Raw genomic sequence first — 17,860 nt, forward strand, 5'->3', positions numbered from 1 at the left:
GCGTTAATGAGTTAATGAGAATCACTGAGCGGTGGGCGAGATTAAAATCTAGGGAAACGACAGCGACAGCCCTGGTGACCTCTAGCCCTGACCGCTCGTCCCTTTCCCCCTCCGAACTTATCAGAATCAGAATATTTTTTATTCATGCTGCAGGAGGAATCCGATGAGCTAGAAAGCTCTTTTTCACAGATGTCCGGTAGGGGCGGGTAAGAACGTGACAACAGCACAGCAGCACGGTCGTAGTGCCAAGTACAAGAAAGGTTAGGGGCGAGGGCTCGGGGTTGCGGAGGAGAGTTTGGAGGTTTCGTGGGTGTTTCCGCCGCATTTGGCTTCTGAAGCGAGCGCTAAGAGGCGGCGAGTGTCGAGCGCGTGAGCGCCGTCGATGGGGCCTTGCGTCGCTGTCGCGGAGTAGCGGCTGTGTATTTATACGTTTTGCAATGGGTCGCGGGTTTAGTTAAGGCTCGGGTTGTTGCTGGGGTTAGTGTTCGGACGGAGGTTAGCAGTGGGCTCGATTAGGGTCACCGTTGGCGTTGGGTTCGATGTTTAATCGGTGTTCGCGTTTAAGCAAGGGCTAGGTATTAGGTTGAAGTTTGAACTCCGCGTGATGGTAGACGCCGCGCGACGGTGGACACTGGCGGTGGACGCTGGCGGTGGACGCTGCGTGACGGTAAATGCTGTGTGACGGTGGATGCCGCGTGATGGTTGACACCATGCTTGCGTGTCTCCCTGCACTTCCTCCAGGCCGACCACCGCACGATGGCCGCCTTCGTCCTCGCTGTCATCGTCAACAACTACCTGACGGGACAGGTGAGGGGGCGGGGCGGTGTGTGGGGGGGCGGGATTGGGGGGGGGGGGGTGCAACGGCGATCACCTGGTGGAGTGAGCGATGCCATGTCTCCGAGAGAGTTCCCAGTCGGGTCTGATAGCGATTCTGCGTGGGACGAGGTGACGGCTCTCTGGTCGTACCGAGCCACGGATCTAATCAATCCGCGTTGGAGACGGTGCACCAGATGAGCGGACGGGACGCGTCTGTTCTTCCTGCATCATTTCAGCAGCATTGGTTCAGCACAAGCAAACTCTGGACCAGTTTTGGCATTCGTTGCCTCGTCAGCAGAGGCCATGATGATACTTCCGTTCCAGTTGCACACTCTCCTCCGTAACGCTGCTGCTGCTTCCGCTCCTGCTGGTGCCACTGCTCTTGCTACTGCTTGTTGCACTCCTACTGCTGGTGCCGCTGCTGTTGGTGCTTCTGCTCCTGTTGGTGGTGCTGCTGCTGCTGCCGCTACCACGACTGCTTGTTTCGCCCCGGCTGCCTGTTCCGCTCCCTGATTTTGCTGCTGCTGCTGCTGCTGCTGCAGGAGGTGTGCCTGCAGGGCAGCCTGATCGCCATCTGCCTGGAGCAGCTGAACGACCCCCACCCGCTGCTGCGCCACTGGGTGGCCGTGTGCCTGGGCCGCATGTGGCAGCACTTCGACGCGGCGCGCTGGTGCGGCGTGCGCGACTCGGCGCACGAGAAGCTCTACTTGCTGCTCTCCGACCCGCTGCCCGAGGTACTGAGCCCGCGTGCGCGTCACCGTGGCGACGTGCGTATGTGTCGCCGCGGTAATGCACGTGTTGCGTGGTGGTGTGGTTGTGTTGCGTGGTGGTGTGGTTGTGCTGCGTGGTGGTGTGGTTGTGGTGGTGTGGTTGTGCTGCGTGGTGGTGTCGTTGTGCTGCGTGGTGGTGTGGTTGTGCTGCGTGGTGGGGTGGTGGTGTCGTTGTGCTGCGTGGTGGTTTGGTTGTGGTGGTGTGGTTGTGCTGCGTGGTGGTGTGGTTGTGCTGCGTGGTGGTGTGGTTGTGCTGAGTGGTGGTGTGGTTGTGCTGCGTGGTGGTGTGGTTGTGCTGAGTGGTGGTGTGGTTGTGCTGAGTGGTGGTGTGGTTGTGCTGCGTGGTGGTGTGGTGGTGTTGCGTGGTGGTGTCGTTGTGCTGCGTGACGACCTGGTTGTGCTGCGTGGTGGTGTGGTTGTGCTGAGTGGTGGTGTGGTTGTGCTGCGTGGTGGTGTGGTTGTGCTGAGTGGTGGTGTGGTGGTGTTGCGTGGTGGTGTCGTTGTGCTGAGTGGTGGTGTGGTGGTGTGGTTGTGCTGAGTGGTGGTGTGGTTGTGCTGAGTGGTGGTGTGGTTGTGCTGTGTGGTGGTGTGATTGTGCTGAGTGGTGGTGTGGTTGTGCTGCGTGGTGGTGTGGTTGTGCTGAGTGGTGGTGTCGTTGTGCTGCGTGGTGGTGTGGTTGCGTTGCGTGGTGGTGCGGTTGTGCTGAGTGGTGGTGTGGTTGTGCTGCGTGGTGGTGTGGTTGTGCTGAGTGGTGGTGTGGCTGTGCTGAGTGGTGGTGTGGTTGTGCTGCGTGGTGGTGTGGTGGTGTTGCGTGGTGGTGTGGTGGTGTTGCGTGGTGGTGTTGCGTGGTGGTGTCGTTGTGCTGCGTGGTGGTGTAACGCGGGTGTGCGGTTGCCGGTGCGACGCTAGGTGCGCAGCGCGGCCGTGTTTGCGCTCGGCACATTCATCGGGAACTCGGGGGAGCGGAGCGACCAAGCCACCACCCTCGACCACAACGTCGCCATGACCGTCGCCCAGCTGCTCAACGACGGCAGCCCCATCGTCCGCAAGGTCGGCACCGCCGCCGTCCAACACTGGATAGGTCACAGCTGATGATGATGATGATGATGACGATTATGACGATCGTGACGATGGCTCAGGCCGCCGATAGGCAAATTTCTACAGACCAAGCTCATTTCAGCAGGGAGATGCTTTGAGCAGTCCCTCCAGAAAAACGCGGAGTTTTTTGGTGATTGTTGCGGGCAAAAATCGTTGATTATGCGGCACGTTTTCTTAAAAAATGCGATGGAATATGCGGGATATTTATGCAATTTTATGCGATTAAATTGCGGGAACTTGCAAAAATTGCGGGAACTTGCAAAAACTGCGGTTTGATGAAAAAGAGAAAAAAAAGTGATTCCCCCAACACCCTATTCACTAGGCTACTACTTTAATGTAAAGAGTCATTTCTTATTACTTCCTATGATAAGCAAGCATACTACATCACAGAAAGTGCTGGGAATATTTAAGTTCTCATCTTGTTTTATTTTAGACCTTAACAAACAGATGGCTCAAACTTACAAAACATTGAGTCGAACAAGTTCTGTAGCTTTACAAAATGAATATGCTACAACTTCTGTAAAAATTAATAAATAAAATATTAAAAAATAAAATGTGTGCTTCCTGTTTTACAGAGGTAGCTATACAAAACAGACATCTTCTGTTAAAATAAGTGTTTTCAGTGCACAGTAACGTAAGCAATACAGTAACAGTACAGTCTTACAGTAATGTAAATTTACATACTACTAACAAAAAAGTGCAATCTTACAACTGTAAAGTTGCATAAACTCCTGAATAAAACTAACTACGTAGCCTCTAACACTTCATAACGTTCCCATGGCAACAGGGGAAATGGCTGCGCTTGTGTGAAGTGAACGCAACATTTTTCAACTTTCTGCTAAGATATGTGACTTTTTGCAACGAAAATGCGGGGATTATGAAATCATGCAAGCCCGCATATTTTGCGCGCGGAAATCTGCAATTTATGCGGCGAAAGTGCGGCGTATTTGAAAAAACGCGCCCCCCGCATAAATATGCGGACTTTGGCTGATTTTGCGTGGAATCTTGCGATCGCATAATCGCGTTTTTCTGGAGGGACTGTTTGAGTTGTACGCAGAAAAAAATTTAAAATAACGAGTTTGGCCTGTGGCCTCAGCTGCACGTATTTTATTCTACGCTTCTGGTACCCAAACTCAGCAGGGGGATTCAACCTCTCCAGGCCCCACCCCTTCCTCTGCAGGCTCCACCTCTTCCTCTTTAGGCCCACCTCCTAACTAATCAGGCCCCATCTCCGCTTGCTCTTTCGGATCCGTGCCTTCCTTTTTAAGACCCGCCCCTTAATTCTTTGGTCCCTGCCTCTTCCCATTTTTAAGTCCCGCCCTTTCCCCCCAGAGGTGGGGTTGAGGTAGTGGTGGGCGGGGCAAGTTGGGGGGTAGGGGTAGTGGGGCCGGGGGGGGGATGAAAAATAAAGCTCGCGGCCCTTTCGTCAAATCTAAAGTCGCAGAGGTTTTTTCCTGGGTTTTCCGCGACCGTAATCCACTGCCGTATTGGATAGAGCGTTTCCCCCCTCGCACGTGGGGAGATTTCTCCGGGAGCTCCGGTTTCCTCTCACTCGGCCGGTAACACCTTAATGTATAGCGGACCGCAGAGCTTGGGGGAGGGGGATTTTGTGCCGGCGTCCCACCACGTGGCTGCCGCCTTGCCCGCTAACTCTGGGGTTCCTCCTCCTCCTGGCGCCTCTTTGAGTCGCTCCGTCTCCAAGAGAGCGAGCGCGTCGCCGCAAGTTGAAATGATGATAACATTGAGCACCCTCCAGCCTGCGATGAGCCCCTAACCGCGGACCCTTCACGCGACCCGTGTGGCAGGAGATGGTGGTGGCACTGCACTACCTGGTGGTGCAGTACGAGGTGAACTTCTGCACGGTGGCGCTGCAGTTCCTGGAGGAGGAGCGCAACCACCCGGCGCTGTCGCCCGCCACCTTCGCAGGTACCGCTGCCCAGCCCGCCGCGTCTCCTCTCCGTCCGGACTCCGCCCCCCCCACCCCTTCCCCCCCACATCACCCCCCTCACTACCACCTCGTATCCCAATACAGGAGGACTGCGTTCGAGCGTGGTCCACATTCCAGCGGAATAATTTTTGTTGTTCAGTTTCCATGTTTGTTTACTCCCGGGCGACTAGCGGGTTCGGAGTGTGGTCAAAGCCACGTGGCAGCAGCGGTCAACCGCAAGCCTTGCTCGCTGGCAGCAGAGCAACACGGTGCACCCAAAATTATGGCGTTGTTGACGACGATGATACTGATGGTGATGATGGTGATGATGGTAATGATCACTGATGACAATGTTGTTTCTGATAATGGTGGCGATAATGGCGGTAATGGGGATGTTTGGTGGTGATGATGATGACGGCACGGAGCAACTTCTTGCCCTGCGACCGTCATCCGATTAAGGCCGTCGTCAAGAGCTGGACAAAGGCAGATTCAGTGGTGGGGGTTGGGAGGTGTGTGCAATTAAAATAAAAATTTCTTTTGAATACACTTTTAAATTTCCCATTCACCGAGGATTGTGATAAAACCATCAATGCCGCTGCACATGATTGTTGATCTCTCCTCCTGGGAGGGAGCCCATGAGTCAAGCCGAGGCTCTCGCCTGCAATGGCTTTTGACGTGGCCAAAACGAGCCGCTCTTAATTCACCCATCCACACTGCCAAAACGGCATCGTCTCATTTCATTATTTCATCAAAGGTCACGTTGCCCGGCTCAGCGGTAGAGCGAGTGGCTGGTTGCGGAGACGGGGGTGTGGTGTAGTGGTGGGGGGGGGCGGGAGTTTAGGGGGGGTACAGGAGGGGAGAGTGTGCCGCCTCCCATCATGTCTCCGGGCGTGGGGGGGGGGATAAAATTAGTACCAATTTTTGGAGAAGCCAACAGTTGTTGTCCCATTGTTGTGACTCCTCCGCTACCGTACCCTAGGAAAGTGAAATTTCCAACCATCAACCGAACGTTCGTTTGGGCGGGAAATGACCTGAGACCTATTTTTAAAAATATATTTCTTGAAACCTTTTCTTGATTGTGGCTGATGACCGAGCATCAACGTGCTGTGCACACAACCATCACACTCTGCTCAATTGAGTGGTTGATTTGTTTTTGGTGAGGCAAGCACGGCATTCTGGGAGTTAGCCACGTGATCCCTGGGTGGTCGATTAACAACGCGGGGAAATGAGGAGGGCTTAATTAGCGATGGGGGGGAAATTTAATTACGTCCACCATTTTTTTAACGATGAAAAAAATAAAGAATAGGATTTACCCTTTCTGGAAATAGAACGGGAGAAGATGTTCACACACCGAATAGACCACGCACCTTTCGCAAGGCATCGAGTCTGGCAAAAACATGCAACCTAAGGTGCTCTGATAAAATATGCACCGTCTTTGAAACTGATTGGCCTACACTGGTGTATCGTCTTGATGCTGCCAAAAAAGCTCCCACAGACAATTTTTTTTATTAATGAATGTAATTTTAACAAAAAAACATTACATTAATCATTTGGTTTGTTATTTTATATAATTTAATAATCTTTTAAACTTCTTTTATTGATTGCATTCATTAAATTAATTTAATTAATTCAATCCCCGTGTGTGTAAGTGACGACAGGGAAATGAGGGCGAGCAAAGGGGAGGGTGGGTGGGGGGGAGCGTGGCAGTGCCGTCGTGCGCACCGCTGGGCGCACGCACTCACGCACGCACTCACGCACGCACTCACGCACGCACGCACTCACGCACGCACTCACGCACGCACTCACGCACGCACTCACGCACTCACGCACTCAAGCACTCACGCACTCACGCACTCACGCACTCACTCACGCACTCACGCACTCACGCATGCACTCACGCACTCACTCGCGCACTCGCGCACGCACTCGCGCACGCACTCACGCACGCACTCACGCACGCACTCACTCACGCACGCACTCACGCACGCACTCACTCACGCACTCATGAACGCACTCACGCACGCACTCACGCACTCACGTACGCACTCACGCACTCACGAACGCACTCACGAACGCACTCACGAACGCCCTCACGAACGCCCTCACGAACGCACTCACGTACGCACGTACGCACGCACTCACGCACGCACTCACGCACGCACTCACGCACTCACGCACTCACGCACTCACGCACGCACTCACGCACGCACTCACGCACTCACGCACTCACGCACTCACGCACTCACGCACGCACTCACGTACGCACGTACGCACGCACGCACTCACGCACGCACTCACGCACGCACGCACGCACTCACGCACTCACGTCTCTCGCCACTCTGGGGCCCATTGCTGGAAATTCCACGTTCCTGTGTCAGATGGCAGCTTTCATCTTTGGCCGCAACTGATGTTGATCTCCTTGCGATGTGTGCCGGTCGTTTATCAACCGCAAAGGATTACTGCCGCCCCCGGTAGTGATCATGGTAATGGTGATGATGATGATGGTAATGGTGATGATGGTAATGGTGATGATGGTGGTTGCCGGTTGGGCACTCTGACCTCAGCGCCGCAACCGAAGGATTCTCGCTTTCACGCGTGCACTGTGGGGTATTTGGCTTGCCGCTCCGTGCGTCCGCGTTTGCCCGCAGACTTTCCGCTCGCGTTGCCGTCGACCGCAGGGGAGCGCGTTGGGTGGGGCGGGGTGGGGGGGGGTCAAGAGGTCGCGATGGCATCCGCGCCATCGCTCGTTGGACCCCCTTCACCACTTGTTTTGCTCCGTGACCCAATTCACTCGTTGACCCACGACCAATCAAGGCTCGTTAACACCCGCCGTGATTTTTTGTCCTCGCGCCGTCACTTTTTTCTCTCTGATTGTTTTGTTGTTTTCCATCTCACCGAATCCTCCTCTTCCTCCTCCACCTCTGCGTGTTCCTCGTCGCGGCGCCGTCGGGGAAAGCGGTCGCGGTCGTAAAGATCGCCCAGACGATAGCGGGAGAGAGATCGACTCGTCGGGTGAAACTCTCCGCTATGAATAAGGATACCGGTCTGAAACGTTAGGTTTACCGTGTATGTACGTGTCTATTTGGATTGCGTAATTCACTTTCAAGCGCCCTTGCTTGAAGCTATTTGTATTGTGGGGATGGTCAGGGAGTTCAAATTCCAGGGCCCAGGTTCCACGTTTCGTGCTTTAGATTCAGAATTTCAGATCTGGGGTTTATGGGTGCGGGGTGCGGGTGGGTGAGGGGTCAAGGTACCTGACGAACCAGGACCACGTCCCTTGCCACCCCGACGACCCCAAACCACCCTCCTCCTCCCGCACCCCCCGCACCTCCCACGCCGTACCCCCCCCCCCCCACCGACCAAACCGCCGTCCCCCCCAGACCCCCCCGGCAGCCTGACTCCGGCGCGGGAGGGGCTGGCGTCGTCGCGCCTGCGCCCCGTGAGCTCGTACGGCAACCTGCGCGCCATCGGCAACGCGGCGACGGCCCGCAGCCTCAACAAGTCGCTGCAGAACCTCAGTCTCAGCGAGGATGGTAAGCGCTGTCGCTCACGCCCCCCCCCCCCTCCCATCATCCCCTCCGTCTCACGAGCGCCAAAAACTTTATACACCCCCGACCCTGCCCTCCACCGCCACCCAACGCCACCACCGCCCGCCAGCAGCAGCAGCGCTAGCATACCGAGAGTGCTGGGGATCATACGGGGTTATCGGAACGTCGGAGAAGGGACGACGATGGGAGGAGGGAATCCCGAAGGGGAGCGGTGCGAAGGGAAAAGCAGAAAGAGAAGCGAGGCGACCTGCAGCGGTGCGCGGGTTCAGCGCAGTTCCGGACGAGAGGAGAGTCGGGGGGGCGGGGGATTAGCATTGCAGAGACCTCATAACAGGATTGTAAATCAGGGGAGCGAAGACTGCGGTAGTCATGGTAACGGGAGTGACGCGGCAGTGGCTGAGCGATGGCGAGAGGTTGACTGGCACGACGCTGGAGGGCATGTCGGGAGGAACTGCGGGGCTCCGCCGCGGGGCGTGACGGCACAGCTCCTCCGCCGTCACTGAGTGGCTGGTGGCGGTCGCAGACTAACAAACGGAAATCTGAAACAGAGTGGCTCGTAACGTCGATATGTTCCCATATGTAGCTGTAACGCACATGTGTTCCCACGTGTAGCTGTGACTTTAACACGTTCCCACGTGTGGCTGTCACGTTGATACGTTCCCACGTGCGGCTGTAACTTTAACACATTCCCACGTGTGGCTGTCACGTTGATACGTTCCTACGTGTAGCTGTCACGTTGATACGGTCCCACGTGTAGCTGTAACGTTAACACGTTCCCAAGTGTAGCTGTAACGTTGACACGTTCCTACGTGTAGCTGTAACTTTGACATGTTCCCACGTGTGGCTGTAACGTTAACACATTCCCACGTGTAGCTGTAACGTTGACATGTTCCCATGTGTAGCTGTCACCTCCCCAGAAGCTCAATGTGCAGGCCCTCGTCCGGGTAATTCAAGCGGGTAGCATCAGCAAGTCGGTACTGGACTTTGTAGCTCATCAGATTCCTCCAGTATAAAAAAAAAATTCTTGATTCGGATAACCTCGTAGAGGGAAATGGACGAGCGGTCAGGGTTAGAGGTCACCAGGGCTGTCGCTGGATTTTAATCTCGCCCACCGCTCGCATAATTCCACGTCCCTCTTCCACCTCCTTCACCTCTTGAAAGAAAAACACAAACTACGAACACTTTGACCCAGAGTATCTGATCTCGTCCGAGGGTTGCCGCTGCGATGCGTCACCCTTTGCTGCCTGAGCGTCACTGCTTTGCCCAAAGCTCAGGGGAAGGTGCATGGTGGCTCGCCTCGTGTGATGCCGGAAAACTCACCCCCCTTGGCACGCTCAGCTTTGCAGCGTGCTTGCGTGCGGAGTTTGTGTCGCGTGGACTCGGCGGCGAACAAAGAGCGCGACGTCGGTGGGTTACCAGCAGCGCCGCGAGCGTCAGCGTTTCCGCCTCATCGCGCCTCTCTCCCGCCCCACACACGTCTGCCTCTGCCCCCTGCCATCCTGTCCTTAGCCCCTCGCCTCCCCCCCACTCCGCCGCCCCCACTCCCTGCTGCGGCGTCGCTTTCACTGCCCTGCCGCTTCCTATCGCTCTGCACGTTAACAAACGCCAAGGCCCGGTCCACGCGCGGAGCTCTTGCCGCCGTCCGTGTCGTCACAGAGAAATTGTCGCCCCGACGACGGCGCCGTCGATTCCAGCCGACGATCCGCTCCGACCGCCACCCCGAAAGCGCCTTCGGCGAGATCCGAGAAGCCTCAATCCACAACGGTTCGACGTCGCTTCTTGTGACGCCGCTTACTCTGTTAATTAAAGGCTGGTTGGCTGGCGGGGGTGCAGGGCATCAAGCGGGAAGTGACGTCGTCATCACGCTCACCTCTGATTTGCCCGTCCAATTACAGCCGCGACGCCTCTAGTCTTGGCGTCACCGCCCGGCGGCGAGCGATGCTTGCTACAGAATCCGGCAATGAATAAAAAAATGTAATAAAAAAAAAAGTGTCCGCGTGTGGACTGGGCTCTCCGCGGTGGCCCGCCAGCTTTGCCACGCCGCGCCGGCCGGTCGGTCGGTGTGGCGCCGTGCGGCCGGCGCTCCGTCGCCTCCGCTTGCGCCCGGCTTGCGCCGCTCACGGGAGGGGGGAGGGGCGGCCACCCCGAAGGCAGAACGTGGATGCGTAATGTCCAGCTTTGTGGCCGAACGAGTGGGTTGTGTGCGCCGGGCTCTCCGGCACGGGCGCCAAAACTTCCCCGGTGATGCCGTAGCGCACCGGCGTCATGGTCGCTGCGAGGCGCCGCTCCCCGTACATTGTAGCGCGGTGTCGACGCAGCGCCGTTACGTTACTCAACTAACCAGGTATGGCCCACGGAGCTATACAGCTCTTTTTCAGAAGCGACCTGGCTATCACAAATTATAAGTGCAACGAAGTGGCTTATCATCACGTGGAAATTTATAGCAACCAGATACTTTAAACGTTTGATGTTGATTCTAAATCCGGAGGGAAAAACTGGAGGGTCTGGAGAAAAATCCACGCGACCAAGAGGAGAGATCTTCAAACTACAATTATACGGCAGGCGTCAAAGTTGGGATCGAACCCACAACCTCCTGTATACCAGGTGACGTAATTAACATCTTGCCAGCGTCGGTGCCCCGCTCATGAAAGTCACTTAAATGTTTTTTTTCTTCAACAAAGCCTCACGCTTCTGTGGGAGAGCCCGCGACGCACAGCCCGGCTGTGTAGCTATAAGAGACGAGTCGTCGGCTTGTTGAGTTGTGTCTTCCCTAAGCATCCCTCGCTTACCTGTGTGTGTGCGTGCGCACGGCACTTGCACCAACAGTCTGTTAAGGCGACACAGAGATCTTTGTCTTGCACGCCTAGGTGGGGTTTCATGGTAGGTATGTGCAACACGTTTGTGCGTGGACTGTGTACAGGTATTTTGTGTGCGTGCTGTGTGTGTGTTGCGTGCGTGCTGTGTATGTGCTGTGTGCGTGCTGTGTGCGTGCTGTGTGCGTGCTGTGTGCGTGCTGTGTTTGGTGTTGCGTGCGTGCTGCGTGCGGTGCTGCGTGCTCACGGCCAAGGGGAACTCTCCTGCTCACGGATAAGCGAGCGCCTAACAACGCACACAATGCTAGGATCGCGCCGTGCACGATTGCAAATTTTTCGATGATCGCAAGGCGGACGTCACCTTGGGGCCGACGCACCAAATTGGGAAGAAGCAAATGGCACGGAACGTTGAGACCGACCGCAACTGCCAAGAAACACAACCTCGGTGGAAATTAATCCTGACCCCAAATTGTGGCGATTTCCCAGGGAGCCGGTCATTGCATGGCAGGCAATAAAGTTCGTCCAATCTTTGTTATGCATTCACAATGGCCATCGCCGGAGGAGGAATCGCCCCTCTGCGCATTCTAAATATATATTATTTATCCTTTTGAGCATTTGCCCCGGAAGGCCTCGCCGAGTACCAAGACTCTCTTCTTTTAGGAGGGTCCCGTCGAGGTTTTTTTTCTACAGAACGGTGGTGAAGATGAGGGAGCCTTGCAAGTGCAAATTCAAATCGAGTAATTTGCGGTGGAATTATTTTTGGAATGAGATCTGGCACGTTCAGACAGCAGCGCCGGCACGCGACGGCCTACTCTGGCCACCGACATCCCGGGGCCGTCGGCGCGTCCGCCGTGAAGAGGACGGCTCGCAGCATTATTACGGTTCACACAATCGGCGCGGCAACAATAACCGAGGGCGGCCGCTGGATTCGAAGCGCGGACCTCCCGCGACGGACACGGCGCCCGCCCGCTATAGGCCACGCCGCGGCACAAACGAATTGAGCAGAGAGACTGACGAGCGGCAGGGAGACGCGAACTTCACGCAGCTACATTGGGCGAGATAACGACGGCGACCTCCGACCTCCCCCCCCCCTCCGTGATCGCCCTCCCCTCGTCTGCGTAGGCGGCGGCGGTGGAGCGATGACATCGCCACCGCTGAACGTGAGCGGCGGGAGCAGCAGCACGGCGAGCAGCCCCGACGGGGAGGAGCTCATCCTCACGTACGACACCGTCGACAAGATGCGCCGCGTCAGCTCCTACAGCGCCCTCAACTCGCTCATCGGTGCGGGCAGGGGTGGGTGAGGTGGGGAGGAGGGCTGTGGGTTGAAGGTGGGAGGAGAGGCCGGGTGGCTGGGGTGTGGGGCAGGTGCAGGAAGAGGTTGAGTTTGGTGGTGTGTGGCTGCGTGTGGGTGCTCGCTAACAGCACTTGCCCCTACAGTCTGTTAAGGCTTTACGGGGGATCTTTTTGTGTGTGTGTGGGGAACAGTGTTGTAGCAGTTAACGCGCTGCGCTACGAACCCAGAGACCCGAGTTCGATTCCCGCTCACCGCCAAAACCAGTAACGATTATCTGAACGGGTCATGGGCTTCCCCTAGGTGGACTCGGCTTCAAATGAGTACCTGGTGCGGTGTATGTAAACATCACCACTGGGTAGACAAAGGTGGCTGGGCGTGGTGTTGGCCACCCACCTCCTCGTGTGCCGTTTAGGCCTTCATAGGTGCTGCTCGCTAACAGCACTTGTCCCAACATTTTGTTAAGGCCGCACGGTGGATCTTTGCCTTTGTGCGCGTGTGCAGGCATCTCGTTTAACAGCGTGTACACCCAGATCTGGCGCGTGCTGCTGCACATGGCCGTGGACCCCTGCCCCGAGGTGTCCGACATGGCCATGCGGACGCTCAACTCCGTTGCGTGGAAGGTGCGCGCACACGCACATACACGTACATGCCCACACACACACATGTGCACACGCACACATGCGCACAGCCACGTACACACGTGTATCGCTGGTGCACGCTGACATGCACATTCTTGTTATGCAGCGAGATTTGGAACCCCGCGACTTCGCGGTTCCTGGTCCTTTGGCCTGGAACTCACCTACCCACTGACTCACCTACTCACCCACTCACCTACTCAGTGGTCTTTTGGCCTGGAACTCACCTACCCACTGACTCGCCTACCCACTGACTCACCTACTCACCCACTCACTTATTCAGTGGTCCTTTGGCCTGGAACTCACCTACTCACCATTCCATCGGCCCAGAACACGCTGCCGCTGCGCGATGTTCGAGACATTTCACCAGTTCAGTAAAAATGCAAGACCGAACTGTTTTATAGATCTTACAAGTTATGAATGTTTCGCACTTGTGATAACCTAGGTGATAAGAGTTGTGCACTAACCCCGAACCATATCCTCAGTGCGTCTGACGGAATTCAACGTTGAAGAGTCAGGGTTGATTGATGATGCAGCATGCACTGATTCACTGCAGTCACTATGTCGCCCATGGTCAATTGTTTACTTGTCCCTATTCGGTCACTACTACTACCCTTGAACATTTTTATGTATTCCTCCACCAATGCTGAAGACTCGGTCGACCAGACACAGACTGCTTGGTCTCATCCATCACACTGTTCATACACCACCATCACCACACTGGAGGTCATAACTCACTCACCCACTCACTCAATCACTCTCCCACCCACTAATACACTCACCCACCACACTACAGGTCACAACAACTCACTCACCCACTGACTCAATCAATCACTCACCCACTCACCCACCCACTAACTCACCCACCACACTACAGGTCACAACTCACTCACCCACTGACTCAATCAATCACTCACTTACACACACACTCACCCACCACACTGCAGGTCACAACAACTCACTCACCCACTCGCTCAATTACTCACCCATTCACTCACTCAGCCACCCACTAACACACTCACCCACAACACTACAGGTCACAACAACTGACTCACTGAATTACTCACCCACACTGCAGGTCGCCTCACTTCTCTTTCCGTTTCTTCCCTCGCACCGTTCCACTTTGGAATTCCCTCCTCCCATCATCGCCATCAACAACATCAACAACATAGCACTTCCAGAGCATTCCCGCGCGCACGTGTTTGTGTGTTTGTGTGCTCTCCCTTATTTACCGTTTACAACTTTAAACGCGCCGTTCGCCCGCCGTGCTCGCCGATAACCCTCACTGCGACCTCCCGTTGTGCCGCGTTTGAAGACGACCGTCAGCGGGCGACCTCAGCGCGTCTCCGAGTCGTCGCTGACCCACTCGGCGCCGGCGAGCCCCACCAACCGCACGCCGATTGCCGCGGCCCACGGCAGCAGGTACGGCGAGTACGCCGCCGACGGGCAGAGACGGTCACGGCGCGCTCTCGGACACGCTCGTGTGGCCGTCTGGAACGCTCCCCGTCCCATATTAGGAAGCCACTTGAGCAGTACACTTCTAAATCATCTAGGCCAGGGTACAGCAACCTGCGGCTCCGAAGCCGCATGCCGCTCTCTAAGGACCTAAATAAATAACGTCACAAATCGACTGATTTGTGACGTTATTTATTGAGGGCCACCGTCTCGTAGTCATGTGCATTGCGGCTCTTTAAATATGGATTATTTTTTTTACCGAATATAAAGAAAATGGCTCTTCTTCTTATTGTGGTCGCCGACCCCTGGTCTAGATTGAAAACTCGTTTCTTTAGAACTGCTTTTTGTGTTTAGTTTGGTGTCCTTCCCCCGCACCTCCGACTAGCATGGTTGGATACGTATGGTGCGAAAGAAGTTCAACATGAATACATACGCAAACTCGGGTCATGCTCGCAGCGGCTAACCATCGATAACACAGATGGTCACCGCATCGCGTGCTCTCAGGCGCGCTTCTGCGGCCGTCTGGAACGCTCTTCCTTCCGATATTATGAAGCCACTGGAGATGTGCACTTTTAAATCTAAATCAAAAATTGTTTTCTTTACAAATGATTTTTGTGTTTAGTTTGTTGTCCTTCCACCCGCACCTCCGATTAGCACGATTGGCTACGTACGGTGCGAAAGAAGTTCAGTGTACACACAATCACACACGCGTTCAAAACGTTGTTCACGGTTTGACCTTTCACCCGTCACTCCCCAGGTCCCCCCACCCACCGCCGCCCCCAACCCCTCACCCCCCGACCCCCTCCCACCCCTCCCACTGCGACCGCACGGGCGCCTTCCAGGGGGCGAGCCCGGCCGGATCGGCGGGGGAGGGGACCCCCGTCAGCGGCGGGCGCCACGGCTCGAGCGTCGGGCTCGCCGCCGTCCCGCTCGGCTCTGGTCACGCGGGGGCGACGATGGCCGTGGCGGTCGCTCCGTCTCCACGCGAGTTGACCGCGCAGCGCGGAGCCGTCGCGGCGCCGGGCGTCCAGTTCACTTACCAGTTCTCGCGCTCGCGCAAGATGTTCGACAAGGGGCCCGACAAGGTGAGCTGGCGACGCGCCCGTCGTGCCAGCAGAGCGCACACTCGCGCACACGGGACGGACGATGCAAATGGGAGGGACGATGCAAACGAGACAGACGATGCAAACGGGACGGACGATGCGACTGCTGCATCGAGAGGGAGAGAGAGAGAAAGTAATGAGAGAGAATGTGATGAGGGATAAAGTGATGAGAGAAATGTTACGTATTTATTTAAGCTAATGTATTAAAAAGGGAAACATCATTATCCGTGAAATGTGCTCTTCACGAGCACCTCCGAATAACGAGGGAACACCACAGGAGTGTAGACTCGCGAATCGTCGACATTCTCTTCCGGCGATGTCTTAGTTCAAGCGTCGGGGGGGGGGGAGGTTACTCGAACCTCAGAGCCGGCCCTCCTGGGTTCAAGCGCTGGAGTTGGAGCCACGTGCCCTGCCTGCTTGCGATGAAAACCACCGGGTTCTCGAGTGCGGCCACTGACGACTGCACAGCAACAACAACAACAACGAAAACCACCGTGTAAAAAACAAAACCTGGTTCTGCACTTCATTGGGATAAATATTCAGCTGCGAGAATTTCAAAATGTTAGTTTAGGCTGTCGTGCGACGAACACGCGGGCGGGCGGGTGGGGGTGAGTGCGCTGCCCGTTACCGCGTATGGGTCAGAGGTCACTTTAAGGAGGTTGCTCTGCGATATCCACTTCTGTGGCTCTGCGAGAGCTCCGGTTGGAATCCCCCTTCATCTCGTGGCGCGACGTGGGTTCACTAATAATAATAACGACATTAACCCCACGCTTGCGGTGTCAGTGTCGTCTCCTCCTGGGGTCGTTCCCTCTCGCGTGGCTCACTCACGATTTCCTGACCACCTCCCTCTCCCCTCGCTCTCCCCTCGCTCTCCCCTCGCTCTCCCCTCGCTCTCCCCTCCCTCTCCCCTCGCTCTCCCCTCGCTCTCCCCTCGCTCTCCCCTCCCTCTCCCCTCGCTCTCCCCTCGCTCTCCCCTCGCTCTCCCCTCGCTCTCCCCTCGCTCTCCCCTCCCTCTCCCCTCCCTCTCCCCTCGCTCTCCCCTCGCTCTCCCCTCGCTCTCCCTCCGCTCTCCCCTCCCTCTCCCCTCGCTCTCCCCTCGCTCTCCCCTCGCTCTCCCCTCCCTCTCCCCTCGCTCTCCCCTCGCTCTCCCCTCGCTCTCCCCTCCCTCTCCCCTCCCTCTCCCCTCGCTCTCCCCTCGCTCTCCCCTCGCTCTCCCCTCCCTCTCCCCTCCCTCTCCCCTCCCTCTCCCCTCCCTCTCCCCTCGCTCTCCCCTCCCTCTCCCTCCCTCTCCCCTCGCTCTCCCCTCCCTCTCCCCTCACTCTCCCCTTGCTCTCCCCTCGCTCTCCCCTCCCTCTCCCTTCCCTCTCCCCTTGCTCTCCCTCTCCCCTCGCTCTCCCCTCCCTCTCCCCTCCCTCTCCCCTTGCTCTCCCTCTCCCCTCCCTCTCCCCTTGCCCTCCCTCTCCCCTCCCTCTCCCCTCGCTCTCCCCTCTCTCTCCCTTCCCTCTCCCCTTGCTCTCCCCTTGCTCTCCCCTTGCTCTCCCCTCTCCCCTCCCTCTCCCCTTGCCCTCCCTCTCCCCTCGCTCTCCCCTCGCTCTCCCCTCCCTCTCCCCTCCCTCTCCCCTCGCTCTCCCCTCCCTCTCCCCTCGCTCTCCCCTCGCTCTCCCCTCCCTCTTCCCTCGCTCTCCCCCTCCCTCTTCCCTCCCTCTCCCTTCCCTCTCCCCTTGCTCTCCCCTCCCTCTCCCCTCCCTCTCCCCTCCCTCTCCCCTTGCTCTCCCCTTGCTCTCCCCTCCCTCTCCCCTCCCTCTCCCCTTGCTCTCCCCTCCCTCTCCCCTCACTCTCCCCTCTCTCTCCCTTCCCTCTCCCCTTGCTCTCCCCTCCCTCTCCCTTCCCTCTCCCCTTGCTCTCCCCTCCCTCTCCCCTCCGCTCTCCCCTCCCTCTCCCCTGCCGTTGTCGTGCCGTGCCGAGCCAGGCGACCGAGGAGGGTGAGGACGGCGCGCTGCCCCACAGGCCGGCCGCCTGCCTCGCGCTGCACACCGGCTTCTGTGACTGGAGTACCAAGTACTTCACGCAGTCCGTCATGAAGGTACCGCCACGCCACCAGCCACGCGACCCCCACCCCCCCCCCCCCCCCATTCTTCTCAGCCTCCCACCCCCCCCACTGATCTTAGCCAAACAAATAAACGTTTGTTGCGGTTGCACCCGATTCAAGAGCCGCATGGCTCACAGGGCTATACCTAATAGATGAACTGAACTGACTACTTGATACAAGTACCCATTAGCAATGAATCGATTGCCAATGAATCGACATTTTCAAGATGGCCGCCCGATCAACTGAGCGACTGACGGAGACTGAGCGGAATCGATCCGATTCTATCTCGATTCACGATCCACAAATGTCCGC

General features: G+C 56.8%; 1 protein-coding gene across 1 annotated transcript in view; it reads left to right on the forward strand.

Annotated features, from left to right (window-relative positions):
* RPTOR (regulatory associated protein of MTOR complex 1) overlaps positions 1–17,860 on the forward strand; it is a 79,198-nt gene that overhangs the window by 36,143 nt on the left and 25,195 nt on the right. Inside the window, 11 exon segments of the mRNA XM_061560931.1 lie at positions 742–807; positions 1,359–1,550; positions 2,496–2,636; positions 4,490–4,610; positions 7,992–8,144; positions 12,095–12,253; positions 12,768–12,886; positions 14,217–14,292; positions 15,243–15,289; positions 15,292–15,441; positions 17,429–17,542. Coding sequence (XP_061416915.1) covers positions 742–807; positions 1,359–1,550; positions 2,496–2,636; positions 4,490–4,610; positions 7,992–8,144; positions 12,095–12,253; positions 12,768–12,886; positions 14,217–14,292; positions 15,243–15,289; positions 15,292–15,441; positions 17,429–17,542 — 1,338 coding nt within the window.

Source organism: Lethenteron reissneri, chromosome 26, assembly GCF_015708825.2.
Source record: "Lethenteron reissneri isolate LAM-NWPU_2019-01 chromosome 26, ASM1570882v1, whole genome shotgun sequence".
Lineage (NCBI taxonomy): Eukaryota > Metazoa > Chordata > Hyperoartia > Petromyzontiformes > Petromyzontidae > Lethenteron > Lethenteron reissneri.